Consider the following 17,764-nt stretch of genomic DNA (forward strand, 5'->3'; position numbering starts at 1 on the left):
GTACACTGCACAGACATGAGGAATTCTCTACGCCAGCAAAAGCATATCGATAATCAACTTTGGCATTGATGTGCTTTGCTGGTAGTACAGCTTTATCTAGTTAAATCCCAAGAAAACTTCAGCCTGTAGTTGTTAAACCCAAAGAAAGGGCGAAAGGAAGAAAGAATATATTCCGCTCCACTCTATTGGATGGATCGCCAAAATTGAAGAATTGGATAGTATGCCACACAACACTAGCGGGCAATCGGCGTCGTTAATCACAACGTAAATGTAGCCACCAAAATTCATGGCACCAGACAGTGACCCGGCCTCCAGAGAAAGAAAGAATCTACGGAAATTAAGTGCATACTGAACTGCAATTACTGGCAATCTTGAATTGTAGTGCAATAACTAGCAGCAGAGAACAAATCTTAATCTCGAGTACCTACTATGCACAAAAAATCTGATCGAAAACTGTAAACAAAAAGGAAGAAGAAGAAGAAGGTGTGGTTTGAGCTGTAAAATGAAAAAGGAGGAGTGGCGCCGTTACGTGGAGGCCACCAACGGCGTTGGCGTCAACGTCATGGTCGGAGCCGGCGGCCGCGGCCGCGGCGTCGGTGGCTGTGGCTGGGCTGCGACTGGCAGCGGGCTGGGCGTCACGTTCTTGCTCCCGCCGACGGAGAGGGAGCGGAAGAAGGTCTTGGGCCGCGCCGTCACGGCGCCATCCGCGGCGTGGCGCGCGGAGCGGCTCCTGACGCGGGCACCAGGCTCCCCCTTGCGCCGCACCTGCTGCTTGCCGCCGCCGCCGCTGCTGGGGATGACGCAGGTGAAGACGACCCCGATCTTGGCGAGCCGGTTGACCCAGCGCGGGATGCGGGCGCGGGCCACCAGGCGGCGGCACGCGGCGTCGCAGAAGTGGTTGCAGTTGCGGGACACGAGGTTGTACGCGTCGCCCGGGAACTCGGCGGCGAGCTCCGCCATGAGCGCGCGCACCCCGGCGCGGCTCAGCTCCGTGCTGCCCACCAGCACCGACTCCCGGAACGCGTACCCGGGGCACCGGCGCGGGGACACCTCGAAGATGCCGCTCCCGGCGCCCTCGTGCGCGCCGTACGCGTACTCCACGCCGTGGACCTGCACGCCCGAGTGGTACACGCCCAGCCCCAGCCACCGGGCGTAGCCGTTGGCCGGGGTCACGTCGTAGACGTTCAGGAAGACCGGGGACGACGCGGGGGCGCCGTGCGGCGGCTGCGGCAGCCTCGGAGGCGGACGGGGCGTCGAGGTCGAGGCGGTGGAGCCGGCCGTGGAGGACGACCAGGAAGAGGACGAGGAGGCCATTACCTGGCTGGCGTCGGTGCGCTCGGCTACGTTGCCTCGCGCCGCGCCGGCCGAGAGAGACAGACAGCTAGCTTGTTCTTGTTCGCCGCGCGGCGTTCGGCGCTGCGCGTTTTATGTTTTCATTGTTGTTTTACTACTACCAGCTTGTCCGCGGCTCGCTTTTTGGTGCCATCGCACTTTGGCAAACCTGGCCGTTGGCGATTCAGCCAAGAGTCTTCCTCGGTTATGCGTGTATAAACAAAATCTAGAAGGTCTGGTCATTTACACCTGTTACTAAAGGTCGTTTAAATTGTCCCATCGACTCTCAATTTTTTTATATAATGAACGCTTTATTACTTGAGAAAAGCAATTACATCCGATCTCTTCATAGTTAAGATGCACCCAGTCGTTTAAAAAGTTTCAAAAGTTTGTAGTGATAAAAAAGTCGAATTACATATCAAACTTGAACAACTGTAAGACAGCTAAGATGAAGGCGGAGACACAATCCGTAGATTATGCTGCCACCGATGTAGGGAAAAAGTATTCCTCGCCGTGTCCTCCAACCGTGTACAGAACTCCGTACAGAGATCCCGATTCTCCACCTTTTGCAACGCATACCACAAACGGAGAGTAGCGGTACATCTGTAGATAACCTGCAATAGAGAACAATTCTTATTATTAAAAACTTTGTCATTTCTACACAGCCATAGCGACCATATAATGGCAAGCGCACCCACCCTAATAAACGTTCTAAATTTGTGATCGATACCATGAAGCCAATTACCAAAGATATTGGTCACACTAGTCGACGGATACAGATCAGAAGCTATTTGGATGCATGACCATATAGACATGCCAAAGCGGCATTGGAAGAACAAGTGTTTAATCGTCTCGTTGTGATGACAGAAAACACACTGCGTACTCCCATGCCAATTGCGTTTCACAAGATTATCTTTGGTTAGGATTACTCCTCGATGTAAATACCAGCCAAAAATCTTAATTTTGAGTGGTATTTTCATCTTCAAAATCTTCTTGTTTTTATCAACTGGTATTTCCGGTTGGATAATTGCATTGTACAAAGAACTTACAGAGAACTTTCCATTAGATTGTAAGTTCCAACGAAATTCATCATGCTCTTCGGACAACTGAATGGACTCCAAACGTAGAAGTAAGGCATTCCATGCAAGAAGTCTCGGACCGATTAAATCTCGTCTAAATGTCACTATCGGAGGTGAGGTTGCCATTACTAATGCAATGGTATCACTTTTGCGACGAACAATGTTGTATAATGTTGGATATTATTCAGAGAGAGGCCTTTAATTGGATTCGTAGCATAGAAAACAAAAAATTTCCTACCGCAAGAACGAAAACCAAGCCAAGATGCAATCTAGAAGATGGGAGCAACGAGAAGATCATGAGACTAACCCTCGAAGATTTCCAAAGCCTACGAGATTAGATCTCGTTGTTGCAGAAGATGATCACTTGCCGCTTTCAAAAGCGCGTAGAAGATCTTGACGGTGCCACAGTCGGGCAGCACCTCCGTACTCGGTCACACGTTCGGTGTTGATGACGACCTCCTTCTCCTCGTTCCAGCGGGCAGCGGAAGTAGTAGATCCTCCTCGGAATCCCGACAGCACGACGGCGTGGTGGCGGTGGTGGTGGAGAACTCCGGCAGGGCTTCGCCTAAGCGCTACTAGAGTCGTATGTGGAGGAGGGGCGGCTAGGGTTTGGGGAGAGAGGGGCGCCGGCCTTGGTGCCTCTAGGGATGCGGCCAAGGTGGTGCTTGTGATGGTCGGCCCCCTCCCCTTGTCCCTCATTATATAGGTGGATCCCCAAGGGTTTGACCAAAGTCTTCGAATAAGACCCCAATTCAAAAACTGCCATATGGACGAAACCTAGAGGGACAGGGACTCCCCTTTCCCCCCTTGTTGGCCGGCCAAGGAGGTGGAGTCCACCATGGACTCCACCCTCCCACTTGGTTGGCTGGTTGGGGTTGGTGGAGTCCAACCGGGACTCCACCTTCCATAGTGATTTCTCCCGGAAGGTTCTAGAACATTCTAGCGCCTTCCATAAATGCACCGGATCATTTCCAAACTTGGAAAGTGACTTCTTATATATGAATCTTATTCTCCGGACCATTCCGGACCTCCTTGTGATGTCCTGGATCCCATCCGAGACTCCGAACAAAACTTCGAACTCCATTCCATATTCCATATCTACTTAAAACGACATCAAACCTTAAGTGTGTCACCCTACGGTTCGTGAACTATGCAGACATGGTTGAGACTTCTCTCCGACCAATAACCAATAGCGGGATCTGGAGATCCATAATGGCTCCCACATATTCAACGATAACTTAGTGATCGGTTGAACCATTTACATACGATATCGATTCCCTTTGTCTCGCGATATTTTACATGTCCGAGGTTTGATCATCGGTATCTCTATACCTCGTTCAACCTCGTCTCCGACAAGTACTCTTTACTCGTACCGTGGTATGTCATCTCTTATGAACCATTCATATGCTTGCAGGCTAATCAGACGACATTCCACCGAGAGGGCCCAAAGTATATGTATCCATCATCGGGATGGACAAATCCCACTCTTGATCCATATGTCTCAACTCATACTTTCCGAATACTTAATCCCATCTTTATAACCACCCATTTACGTAGTGGCGTTTGATGTAATCAAAGTACCCTTCCGGTATAAATGATTTACATGATCTCATGGTCGAAGGACTAGGTAACTATGTATCGAAAGCGAATAGCAAACTGAACTTAATGACATGATCTTATGCTACGCTTATTTGGGTGTGTGTCCATTATATCATTCACCTAATGACATAACCTTGTTATTAATAACATCCAATGTTCATGATCACGAAACCATGATCATCTATTAATCAACAAGCTAGTTATACAAGAGGCTTACTAGGGACTCCTTGTTGTTTACATAACACACATGTATCAATGTTTCGGTTAATACAATTATAGTATGGTATGCAAACATTTATCATAAACACAAAGATATATAATAACCATTTTATTATTGCCTCTTGGGCATATCTCCAACAGTCTCCCACTTGCACTAGAGTCAATAATCTAGTTTACATTTGTAAAGATATAACACCTTGGCCTTCTGGTGCTTTATCATGTTTTTCTCACGGGAGAGGTTTTAGTCAACGGATCTGACATGCTCAGAAACGTATGTATTTTGCAATTCATTTGCGTCTCAACGCATCACACATTTTCCAAATGAGTCGGCATTAATCGTATATGTTCGGTCTTCTGGTGGAACCTTAATTCCGTGGTCTGAAATATGTCACTAATATTGTCACACACAATATAGCTTCAAAGTTCTGACACTATCGGAACTACACCAAGTTCTCAAGAACTCCTCGACAACATCCTCAGTCATTGTCAAAACAATGACATACTCTGCCTTCGTTTGTAGAATCCGTCACAATATTTAGAACTCTTCTAAATCTAGCATTGTGCTACCTTTTAAAACAACACTTAGCCTAATTGAGATTTGAAATTCATTTTTATATGTGATCAAACTAATATCGGTGCAACACCTTACAGTGATTTGTTTGTCATTACCCCATACAAAACTATATATATCCTTGGTTCTTATAAAGTACCCAAAGATATTCTTACTGTCGTCCAATGATCATCACATGAATCATTCTGGTACATGCTCACAACACTTCAGAGCACAGGATATTCAATTGTGTACATATTAATCGTGATCTAAAATCACTCATGTGTTTTTACTCATTGAGTGTCAGACACACTCAAGTCTTGTTAAACCTTCACATGAAAAGAACACCTTCTTAATATTTCTATATTGAACTACTTCAATATCCATTCTATGTACTTTGACTTAAACTTATTATGTGTTTCAATCTATCTTCATAGATCTTGACACTAAATATGTTTCAGTCCATATCCTTTCATTGAAGTTAATTCTCAATGAAACCTTTTCAATCAAGTATATAATTACATCATTTATAACCAACTACATGTCATCTACATAAAGTATTATAAATATGTCTCAGCGTTCCCACTTAATTTCTTGCAAATGCAAGCATCTTTATCGTTTCTGATGAAATCAAAAACTCTTTGACTATTTCATCCGGTGAAGATTCCAACTCCGCGATACTCACTTCATCCAATTGAAGTTTGTATACCTATCTAGTATTCCACGGACTAGCAAAACTTTTGGTTGTATCTTGTATACACCTTTAATACACACTTCTGTTAAGTAATGTATTTTGCCATCCTACTAGCATATCTCATAAAAGAAATATGTAGCGATTACTAGAATAATCCACATAGACTACAAGCATCGCTACGGAAGATCTAATATTATCGTAGTCAACTCTTTGAACTTTGTCGTAAACAATCTTTTGACAAGTCGAGCTTATTCAAGGATATTCCATCCAAGTACATCAATTTTATAGATCCATTTACTTTCAAAAAGTATTCATCTATCTTGGATTTCATGGCGTATAGCCATTTTAACGGAGTCAGGGCCCATCATAACTTCTTTGTTTGTAGTTGGTTTATCATTGTTCAAAATCAATCCTTTGTCCACAAATCATTTATTTGATCACAAAGTAAACCATACCTACAAAGTTTGATAGGTACTTCGATTTCCATGGCTAAAACACTTTGTAGTCATGAGAGCCATGATCGTCGTGGCCGCTTCCGGAACCAATTCCGATGCTGCGCTACTCTGATCATTATGCTCAGGTTCATAAACCTTATCAAGTTCTATTGTCCTCCCACTCAAATACTTCGCTAGAAACAATTTCTTGGAAATAAGTAAGAAACATCGACAAACACTTTTGTCTTTGTCTTCATAGTTGAAAGAATTCCCAATTCTGGGATAACAACAAAGACATTCATCCGGTTTTGGTTGTAAACTTATTTACTTATACCAAAATTTAAGAAATGACTATTAGGGTTTATACCCATGCCATAACTCGTATGTGTCATTTCAACGGATCATGATGATGCTCTATTGAGTGTAAAAGCGATAGTCTCTAAATCATAATCCACAAAAATATAATGGCGTCATTTTATCTCATCATTAATCCAACAAGGTTTGGATACGTTTCTCGGATACTTCATCATCACTATGATACTCCATGACACGTGAGTTGTAGAACAATTTCATAACTCTCTTAGATGTTCGCTAAAACTCGTAATTCAAATATTTCCACCATGATCCAATCATAGATATTTGACTTTTCTATTACGATGATTTCCACTTCATGCTGAAATTTATTTGAATCCATTCAAATGTTTCAAACTTCTTTCTTATCGAATAATATCCACATATATATACACAATTCATTGTTGGAAGTTTTCATGAAGTAGAAGAATCTCCCGCACACAACTATGCCCAGTGAACCGCATACATCATCATGTATGTTTCCACTAAGTTAGTTGCCCGTTCAACTCTTGGCCTATGAACGGTATTTCAGTCATTCTCTTTAAAAACGATTTGCAAGTGCCAAATGATTCAAAAATCAAATGAATCCAAAAATCCATCTGCATGGAGTTTCTTCATGCGTTCCTTTCTAACATGACCTAAATGGCGGTTCCACAAATAAGTGGAATTCAAATCATTTGCCTTACAATATTTTAGCGTCAGTGTTATGCATATGTGTTTCACCATAAAGATTTATAATAACTTATCCATCGTACATGGAGTAATATCATAATTTGAACAACTCATTGTTTTCATTTGACCAGAGCAAAATAACAATTATTAAGTTCTTTATTATAAACTCCTAGGTGGAATGTCAACGACGAACATAATAACACTTTATTTTTGTTCCAGACGTGCATTCCTATCATATTCCTTGTTAGTCACTTAGGCCATCGTATTCTTGTATTGCGTTCTACTGTATGACATCTCATACCAACCAATCTGGTACAAGTACCCAAGAATTTCATTATGTGACCAAACAAGGAATACATCCATAACATGTATATCATTTATATACACCTGAGCTAGACTTTCTAGTTTTTTCTTTCTTTCTGCCAAAATATCTTTTGTAGTTTCTCTTTTAGCTTTCCTCATTCTCAGAAAACACTTCACCTTCAATAACTTCTAGGTCCATTGGTCAAATACCAATAACCTTGAGGTTCTTACTTTGAAGTTGATCATCATATGACAAGTGTTCCAGATTTCACTATTAGTAACTTTGTAATATGATGAACAATTTCACTCATAATTTATCCATCATATCATGACGACTTTCCGAGACCATGTCTGTACATGCTAGGCTCGTAAAGTTTAACCTCAGTATTCGCATGTGCAAATATGACTTGCACCCGTTGTATGCACACGTAGAATCTATAACACCCGATCATCACGAGATGCTTCGAAACGACGAGTCTTAGCAACGGTGCATACTAAGGACGATCACTTCATGGATATGCGAATATCGTTAGTGCCCAACTTAGTTGGAGGATTGGGACGCCTGGCGTCTTCAACCTTCGTACATTCCCATAAAACTTACGAGTTTATGTAGTCTCACTAGATTATATTCTATCATCTTGTAATAAGGTCTTAGATATCACATATATCTAATACCTTGCTTATTTCTGAAAACAAACTTTTCAGCTCCTTAATTTTCAAACAGATTTGAACTTCAAGTTTCACGGAGACAAGATGACTTTAGGTACTAATTGAAACCATTGCTCTTTGAATCAACAATGTGAGGTTTACTTAAAGTTTGCAATAGGACTTAATCATTTCTTGATTCTTTAACAATACGGTACCAGTCCGTAAAGTTACTTGTCAGATTTAACAGTATTTCTTTCTCAATTACAAGACTAGCGCATGGTAGAAAACGGATGCCAATTCTACAAATTTAATTCAAAATACTATTCAGATTATGTTCATGATAATTAGTTCATGTTTTAATCTAATTACTAATGAACTCCCACTTAATACAACATCCCTCATAGTTGTTTAGTGGTACACGATCCAAATCTACTACATCAAAACCGATCATCACGTGAGATGATGTAGCTTCAATGGTGAACATCAACATGTTGATCATATCATCCATATGACTCGTGTTCAACCTTTCGGTTTCCTGTGTTCCGAGGCCATGTCTGTACATGCTAGGCTCGTCAAGCAAACCCAAGTATTCCGCGTGTGCAAACATGGCTTACACCCGTTGTATGTGAACGTAGAATCTATCACATCCGATCATCACGAGATGCTTCAAAACGACGAACTATAGCAACAGTGCATACGAGGGGAGAACACTTTATTATCTTGATATTAATGTGAGGGATCATCTTATAATGCTACCGTCGCGATCTAAGCAAGATAAGATGCATAAAGGATTAACATCACATGCAATTCATATGTGATATGATATGGCCCTTTAGTCTTTGCGCCTTTGATCTTCATCTCCAAAGCACGAACATGATCTCGATCATCAACGGGCATGATCTCCATCATCGTCGGCGTAGCGTCAAGGTCCATGGCGCCGTCTTCATGGTTGTTCACCACATGTAGCAACTATTACAACTACTTTGAAATAATACTACTACATGAAATATAAAGACAACCATAAGGCTCCTGCCGGTTGCCACAATACAATAATGATCATCTCATACATATTCATCGTCACATCATGGCCATATCACATCACCAAACCCTGCAAAAATAAGTTAGACGCATCTAATTTGGTTTGCATATTTTACATGGTTTAGGATTTTCGAGTAAGATCCAATCTACCTACGAACATGAACCACAACGGTGATACTAGTGTTGTCAATAGAAATAGTAAATTGAATCTTCACTATGGTGGGAGAGACAGACACCCGCAAAGCCACTTGTGCAATACAAGTTCCATGTCGAGCGTGGAGCAAATCTCATGAACACGGTCATGTAAAGATAGCCCGAGCCGCTTCATCCCACCATGCCGCAAGATGCAAAGTACACGAACTAAAGACAACAAAGGCATCAACGCCCACAAAACCATTGTGTTCTACTCGTGCAACCAATCTATGCATAGACACGGCTTTGATACCACTGATGGGATTCGTAGCATAGAAAACAAAAAAAATTCCTACCGCAAGAACGAAAACCAAGCCAAGATGCAATCTAGAAGATGGGAGCAACGAGAAGATCATGAGACTAACCCTCGAAGATTTCCAAAGCCTACGAGATTAGATCTCGTTGTTGCAGAAGATGATCACTTGTCGCTTTCAAAAGCGCGTAGAAGATCTTGACGGTGCCACAGTCGGGCAGCACCTCCGTACTCGGTCACACGTTCGGTGTTGATGACGACCTCCTTCTCCTCATTCCAGCGGGCAGTGGAAGTAGTAGATCCTCCTCAGAATCCCGATAGCACGACGGCATGGTGGCGGTGGTGGTGGAGAACTCCGGCAGGGCTTCGCCTAAGCGCTACTAGAGTTGTATGTGGAGGAGGGGTGGCTAGGGTTTGGGGAGAGGGGGGCGCCGGCCTTGGTGCCTCTAGGGGTGCGGCCAAGGTGGTGCTTGTGGTGGTCGGCCCCCTCCCCTTGTTCCTCATTATATAGGTGGATCCCCAAGGGTTTGCCCAAAGTCTTCGAATAAGACCCCAATTCAAAAACTGCCATATGGACGAAATCTAGAGGGACAGGGACTCTCCCCTTTCCCCCCTTGTTGGCCGGCCAAGGAGGTGGAGTCCACCATGGACTCCACCCTCCCACTTGGTTGGCTGGTTGGGGTTGGTGGAGTCCAACCGGGACTCCACCTTCCATAGTGATTTCTTCCGGAAGGTTCTAGAACATTCTGGCGCCTTCCATAAATGCACCGGATCATTTCCAAACTTGGAAAGTGACTTCTTATATATGAATCTTATTCTCCGGACCATTCCGGACCTCCTTGTGATGTCCTGCATCCCATCCGAGACTCCGAACAAAACTTCGAACTCCATTCCATATTCCATATCTACTTAAAACGACATCAAACCTTAAGTGTGTCACCCTACGGTTCGTGAACTATGCAGACATGGTTGAGACTTCTCTCCGACCAATAACCAATAGCGGGATCTGGAGATCCATAATGGCTCCCACATATTCAATGATAACTTAGTGATCGATTGAACCATTTACATACGATATCGATTCCCTTTGTCTCGCGATATTTTACTTGTCCGAGGTTTGATCATCGGTATCTCTATACCTCATTCAACCTCGTCTCCGACAAGTACTCTTTACTCGTACCATGCAATGTCATCTCTTATGAACCATTCATATGCTTGCAAGCTTATCAGACGACATTCCACCGAGAGGGCCCAAAGTATATCTATTCGTCATCGGGATGGACAAATCCCACTCTTGATCCATATGTCTCAACTCATACTTTCCGAATACTTAATCCCACCTTTATAACCACCCATTTACGCAGTGGCGTTTGATGTAATCAAAGTACCCTTCCGGTATAAATGATTTACATGATCTCATGGTCGAAGGACTAGGTAACTATGTATCAAAAGCGAATAGTAAACTGAACTTAATGATATGATCTTATGCTACGCTTATTTGGGTGTGTGTCCATTATATCATTCACATAATGACATAACCTTGTTATTAATAACATCCAATGTTCATGATCACGAAACCATGATCATCTATTAATCAACAAGCTAGTTATACAAGAGGCTTACTAGGGACTCCTTGTTGTTTACATAACACACATGTATCAATGTTTCGGTTAATACAATTATAGCATGGTAGGCAAACATTTATCATAAACACAAAGATATATAATAACCATTTTATTATTGCCTCTTGGGCATATCTCCAACAACCTTTTCCCTAGCTATGTATCCTCCCAGAATCGTATCTGCGAACCATCCTTGATATTCAAAGTACCATATCTGAAGAAAAATTTCTTCATTGCCATTAGGCCAGCCCATAAATGCGAGTCAGCCGGTCTCCAAAGGATTTAAGATAACACTTTCTCGCCAATGTACTTCCCTTTAACCATGGTCTGCCATACGCCATGTTCAGTTATAAGCTTATGAAGCCACTTACTTAACAAAGCTGAGTTCTTGACCTCAAGATCATGAACCCCTAGCCCACCCATATCTCTAGGTCGGCATACGACAGACCACTTGACCAGTCGATATTTTTTTTCACTATCCCCTTGCCGAAATAATCTCGATCTATAATAGTCGAGTTTGTGTAACACACCTTTTGTCAAGATGAAGAAGGATATCATATACATCATTATATTGGTAAGTACTACATTAATGAGAATCAGTCTTCCTCCAAGGGATAGCATTTTACCTTTCCAACTACTAAGTCTCTTCTGAAGTCTTTCCTCGACCAGTTTCCACTCAGCCATAGTTAATCTCCGATAGTGAATCGGGATACCCATATAGTTAATAGGAAACTGGCCTTGTCCACAGCTAAACAGTTCTGAATAATCGGCAACTGAGTCCCGAGCCTCGCCAAAACAGAACAATTCGCTTTTATGGAAGTTTATTTTGAGTCCCGATAAATGCTCAAAAGCTACCAATATTAGCTTTAAATTTTGAGCTTTATCAAGATCATGTTCCATAAATAAAATTATATCATCAGAGTATTGAAGAATTGATAAACCTCCATCTACAAGATGTGGGATCACTCCTTCAATTTGGCCATCAGATTTGGCTCGTTCGATCAATACAGCGAGCATATCAGCCACAATATTGAATAAAACTAGTGATAAAGGATCGCCCTGGCGTAAAACTTTTCATTTCTAGAAGAATCATCCTGTATCATCATTGACACAAATAGCAACACTTGCTCCATAGACAAAACTATTGATCAATGCTCTCCACTCTGGTGAAAAACCTTTCATCCTGGATGTCTGATGAAGAGAAGACCAATTAACTTTATCATAAGCCTTCTCAAAGTCAAGTTTTAAAATTACCCCATTCATCTTTTTGGTATGCAGTTCATGAACCTCCTCATGTAGAATAATAACCCCATCTAGGATATTACGTCTTTGCGTGAAAGCGATTTGCGACGGTCTTACCACATGATCAGCCATTATATTTAGTCTGAACATATCTAGAAGATTCTCTTTAATGGTATCCCAGAAAGTCTGATAAAATTCAGCTAGGAAACCATCTGGACCCGGTGCTCTGTTATGTTCCATTTGGAAAACCGGTTTATTAACTTCCTCCTCGAAATAAGGGGTCGTTAAAACAACATCCTCCTCCTGAGACACTTGGGGTATATCTGCTATTTGGGACTCATCTAGGGAGAAGGAACTCTCATCTGAAGGACCAAATAGGCTCTTGTAATAATTGGTAATATAGGATTTGAATTGTTCATGGCCTTCAATTAGACCCTCATCCTGTACCAGTGATTGAATACGCTTTTTCCTGTGACGGCCATTGGCAGTCCCGTGAAAATATCTCGTATTTGAATCACCTTCCAGAATGAATTGGATTTTTGAACGTTGGTACCATTTCAACTCTTCTTCCCGAAGAAGCCCGCTAATTGAGTATTAGATTGATTTTTCAAATCCAATTCAATGCTCGTTAGCAGTCTCACTTCAGCAAGTGCTTCTAACTCATCAATGGTAGTTGACAAGCAAAGTTTCTCCCTTTTAAGAATACCAGCTGTATGACTCGCCCATCCAGACAGGTGTTTGCGAACTGCTCGCATCTTTTTATTTCATCTTATAACCGGATTGTTGGCATATACTTGTTTTTCCCATACATTTTTAACCATCTCGTGAAAACCTTCCCGCTATAACCATCCAAGTTCAAACCTAAATGGTTTCTTCAACAACGGTCTTGTTAACCCGGTAGTTAAAAGTATGGGAGCATGGTCCGACGGTTTTTAAATACGTTCTAGAGCACGCACTGACACCATCGGGTATTTATCCTCCCAACTGGTGTCCATCAACACGCGGTCTAGTTTCTCGTATGTTGGGTCAGGTAAACTGTTAGCCCATGTATACTGTCGGCTTGCCATTTCAACCTCTCTCAAGTCTAAGCTATCAATGACAACATTAAACAAGAAATGCCAGTTTCTCGTATGCTCGGTAGCGGTCTGCCATCGACTCTCAATAGGGGTGCAACTTAGCCCTGGACTAATAGAAAATATGGTTTTAGCTTAGTTCAGATTTGTCTAGTCGCACACTACGTTACAACAGAGAAAAATCGCTAGGACCATTATATTGCTTTGTGATTTATGCAAATCATGAGTTGTAACTAATACAAAAATTCTTGTATAATTGGATTGCTTGGTGGGTTACAAATGAGATTAGATGACATTATATCACAAAGAATTAATTACCATCATAAAATATTCTCCTCATCTCTGACGTTGTTTCTTCCGCTACCGCTAGGCTATGGTGTTGTCAACCCCCATGTCCCTCTCTAAGGTAAAACAGGGTAACCCTACCTCTCCACTATCGCTAGCCCCTTCCCAGCTAGCCCTTCCTTACCACACCCGCCGTCGGAGAGGAGGCCGTCCGACTACGGACGGTAGTGACGGGGAGCCCTCCGTTTTCATTTTTCATGTACCCTAATATTTGTCTCCACCAAATCTCACCGAGATCCAATCAATATGTGGTAGGAGCTTTATTTGGCCAAGATCTTGCTGCCGGTGTTCCCAGCGTGGCTTGCCTATTTTATTTGATGTGGTCGTCCAAGAGCCCATGAGGCAGGGGCGATCCATGGCACGAACCATAGATCCAACAAAAAATTGGTTGGGTGGCCCAAATGTGCAAATCGTTGCTAGGCATGAGGCGAGATCAACGGCTTGTTTGCAACACCTGGCTACCTGGAACTGTTTCTTAGACCATTTGTGTTTCGCCTCTAGGTCTGCATAAGTGCAAATGCAACCCGCACAAGGCATGGCTCCTTTGGCTTCACGCTGGCGGTGATGAATCTGCTTGCAGGTGGAGGTTCTGCGGATGACTAGATTGGAGTGCGGCAGTGACAAACGCAAGAATTGGCGTATGTCAAGGTGGATCGATGGCTAGAGGTTCTCCATGCTCATGTTGACTGAGACAGCTAGGTGTCGGCAATGACAAGGATCAAGAAGGATAAGGTGAAGACTTATGTTATGTATGCCTGGTGATCGACACTTTGCGGCTTTTCTACAACAATTCTTGCCATGCGGTGGTGACAATGGCATACTTCATTCTTGGCAGTGTTCTCGGAGCTCTGTGTCTTAGTGTACGGGGTGAAAACCCTAGGTTTGAATTTTCATGGTTGTACCTAGCAATGATGGCTTTCTAGTAATCTCCTTGTTGAAGGCAATGTCTGGAGATTGCACCTTCTCCATGGTGAGAACATAGGTTCTGACCATGTTAGTTTGACTAGACGACATCGGTGTTTGTGCAATGTTACCTTCCTAGAGGCGTCAGTTTTGGAGAAGGTTTTTCGGAATCGAGATGTTGTCCCCGCTAGTGGTGTTGTTGTTCCTGCAAGGCTATGTCTAGACTTCCTCTAGTAATTTTATTTTTGTAGAGGCTAGGTGATCTTCTTCAGGCACATGCATATGACCTCCGTGGGTGCAAGCCCCCCAACCCTAACGTACCGCACCCCACCTCCCAACCCTCCCGCCGGCAGCGCCACCGGGGCAAAGATCTCGGGGCGTGGTGGCGGCGGGGGCCTACCCTCGTGACGCATCGGGAACGGCGGCCATGGAGTATCTCACGCGGCAGCTCTTCCGCCTTCCGGGGCGGCGGCGGTCGGACGAGGTTGGAGGGGCGGCGGCGACCCTCCTGGGGACGATCCAGCTGCGGGCTGCGGCCTCCCCGCCTCCCATCGGCGGCATGCCGGCGGTGGTGGCTGGAGGTGGCGGACAGCGCCTTTCCCTCCGCCTCTCGCCGGTGAGGGGCGATGATCTTGGGGTTCTCCCGCGGTACGAGGACGCCCGGGGCAGCAGCCTTGGGTTCGACGGTGGAGGTGACCCTCTTCTTTGCTGGAGAGGATCGGCCCGCGGTTGGTGGATCTTTTGATCTATCACCGCGTTCCGGCGGCGAGATGGAGGAGCTTGGAAGCCGGCGATGGTGTCGCCGGTGGAGGGTTGGAGTGGCCAGCCCAGGGTGGTCGCCGACATGGGGGTCCGACCTGAATAAAGGCGGCGGTCCTAGGGCCTCTCTTGCGTGAAGAGGAGGATCTACCGGAGGCTTGGACTCGTAATTTGGCCGGAGTGTTGAGTTCCGGAAGGCTCCGCCGGCGAATGTAACAGTGCTTTTGCCTGGAGTTTGCTGGATCGGTGGTATTAGGTCGTGCGCACCCATGCTTTTATTTCGACCGTTTGGTTCTGGAGGGAGCAGCGCGAAGCTCTTTTTCTGTGTTGACATCAAGGGACTATGGATCCATGATGAAAGTCGGAAGAAGAGAATTTCATGAAAGCCGGAGGGGAGGACTAGCTAAGGGATGTTCAAGTCTCCGCGTTGTTGAGGGACTTGCTTGGTGTTACGGGTTTCACAGTAGCGGTATGAAAGTGGGGGCGACAACACAGGTGAAGTTCAGAGTCCTACCTTTCAGGGTGAAAACCCAAGGTCTGGCCTTAACTGGTTGTGCCTGGCAATGACCTTGTTGGAGGCATTATTTTGAGAGCGGGGACTATATTCAGGGTGAAAACCTAAGATCTTTGATCGGGCGACGATGGTGTTAGAGCACTGTTCCCTTCTTGGAGGCGTCATTTTTTGGAGAGTCTGTATTTCAGGTGTTGTCTTGGCGGTGGATGTATTGCTGTTGTTAGGCCCGAGATACTGTAGCGGGACTTTTGTTTCTTAGTTTTCTTTTTCTTTTTTTGTTGTGTGCATCCGTAGTGCCATTAGGATTGTGCGTTGTTGCAGAGACTGGGTGTAATTGGTATCTTTTGATATTAATATATTCCCTTTATCGAAAAAAGGTGATCTTCTTCATTGAAATAGGCATTATCTCCGCTTTATAAATAAAGCCGCACACGGCCCAACCGATACAATGTGATGAGGGTGTTAATATATTCTCTTTGTTGAAAAAAAGACTATGAGGAAGGTGCCACCCTCATTCATGGGTATTGGCATCCCGGTCAAGCCATTTTGTATTTTAGCTCGTCATTCATTGGCCAACGGGGCAAACATAGACACTCCACATGTCTCTCCGCGAAGAGCTTCAGTAATCTGGCACCCAATCTCGAAATTGATCGATCCTATTGTAGTCCTTGTATTTGATCTTGTGTTGTTGATCTTTGTTCTCCTCTTTATATGTAGTGTTAAAAAAAATCAGACATAGCAAATCTGTTAATTAAATCGGGCTAGGGCCTTCCGTCTAAAAAACATATAAATTGTAACGACAGTTGGAAGACTAGGACACAAGCACGATTATTTTGCCTATGATATCATGTACGTGGTGGTAAGACTTCATTAGGTGGCCATCAATGACCTTATGTGTTTCGGTGTGCGCCTGCACGGTCATTGAACATCAGGTTGTTACCAGTAGTATGATTACAATCGATGTCATGATCAAAGCTCAAATGATAACAAGCTTAGAGCCAAAATCTTAACTTAACGTCATTATAAAGGGCGATTTGCCCAACAGTCATTCATAATAAAGCTTATGCTTCCATAAAGAAAACTTAACGTCACCCTTCAGAGTTGCATGAGCTGTTTTTGGGTTGGGATGGTCCTGCTATGATTGGAGGGGACTTCAATCTAGTCAGATCTCAGTGTGATAAAAGTAATGGTGTTATAGATTTTAAATGGGCTGATAAATTCAATGCTTGGATAGATTTGTGGGATCTAGTGGAAATTGGTCTAGCTGGTAGATCTTTTACTTGGAGTAATAATCAGAGTAATAGAATTATGAGTAGAATTGATAGGATTTTTTGTAACACTGGTTTTGAGGCTCTGTTCCCTTTAGGAAATGCAAGAGCTCTTCCTAGATTAGGCAGTGATCATACTCCTATAATCTGGGACTCTGGTGAGACTGTAGTTCCTAAGAAAAGTAGCTTTAAGTTTGAAAAGTGGTGGAGTACTAGAGTAGATTTTCAAGAAGTGGTTATTAAAGCTTGGTCCATCCAGGTACATAGCAACAACCCTCTTGATATTTGGCAAGCCAAAGTAAGATGTTTTAGGAGCTCTGCTAAAGGGTGGAGTGCAAACATAGATGCTGAGATTAGGAAGAAGAAGAAACACCTTATGGAGGAATGGGAAAACCAAAACTGATCCCGGGTGCATATGCACCCGGTATGTATAAAACATATTTCAAAAACATAAAAAATTTAGGAAAAAAATTTAGCATGTAGAGGGACATGTTCTATGTGTGCACGTAAAGTTTCACATAAAACCGACAATTTTTATACCCTGTGTAAAAAAGACAAATAATGCCTCGAGAAATAGACTATTTTAGCACCAAAAATTTGTCTTTTTTGCACAGGGTACAAAACATCTTGATTTTTGCTGAGACAACTTTGTGAGCATGTAACATGTCAAGGTA

At 43.5% G+C, this 17,764-nt stretch overlaps 1 protein-coding gene across 1 annotated transcript; it reads right to left on the reverse strand.

The window, feature by feature from the left end:
• Positions 1-407: 407 nt before the first annotated feature.
• Positions 408-1,500, reverse strand: LOC127317949 (deSI-like protein At4g17486). Its single transcript, XM_051348548.2, has one exon. The coding sequence runs from the start codon at positions 1,312-1,314 to the stop codon at positions 526-528; it is 789 nt and encodes a 262-aa protein (XP_051204508.1). The 5' UTR covers positions 1,315-1,500; the 3' UTR covers positions 408-525.
• Between the last annotated feature and the right edge of the window lie 16,264 nt (positions 1,501-17,764).

This window comes from Lolium perenne, chromosome 7 (genome assembly GCF_019359855.2).
Source record: "Lolium perenne isolate Kyuss_39 chromosome 7, Kyuss_2.0, whole genome shotgun sequence".
In the NCBI taxonomy this organism is placed as follows: Eukaryota; Viridiplantae; Streptophyta; class Magnoliopsida; order Poales; family Poaceae; genus Lolium; species Lolium perenne.

What these genes read in the sequence shown, in the direction of transcription:
- LOC127317949 (XM_051348548.2), bottom strand. Translation starts at nt 1,314, where the DNA reads ATGGCCTCCTCGTCCTCTTCCTGGTCGTCCTCCACGGCCGGCTCCACC.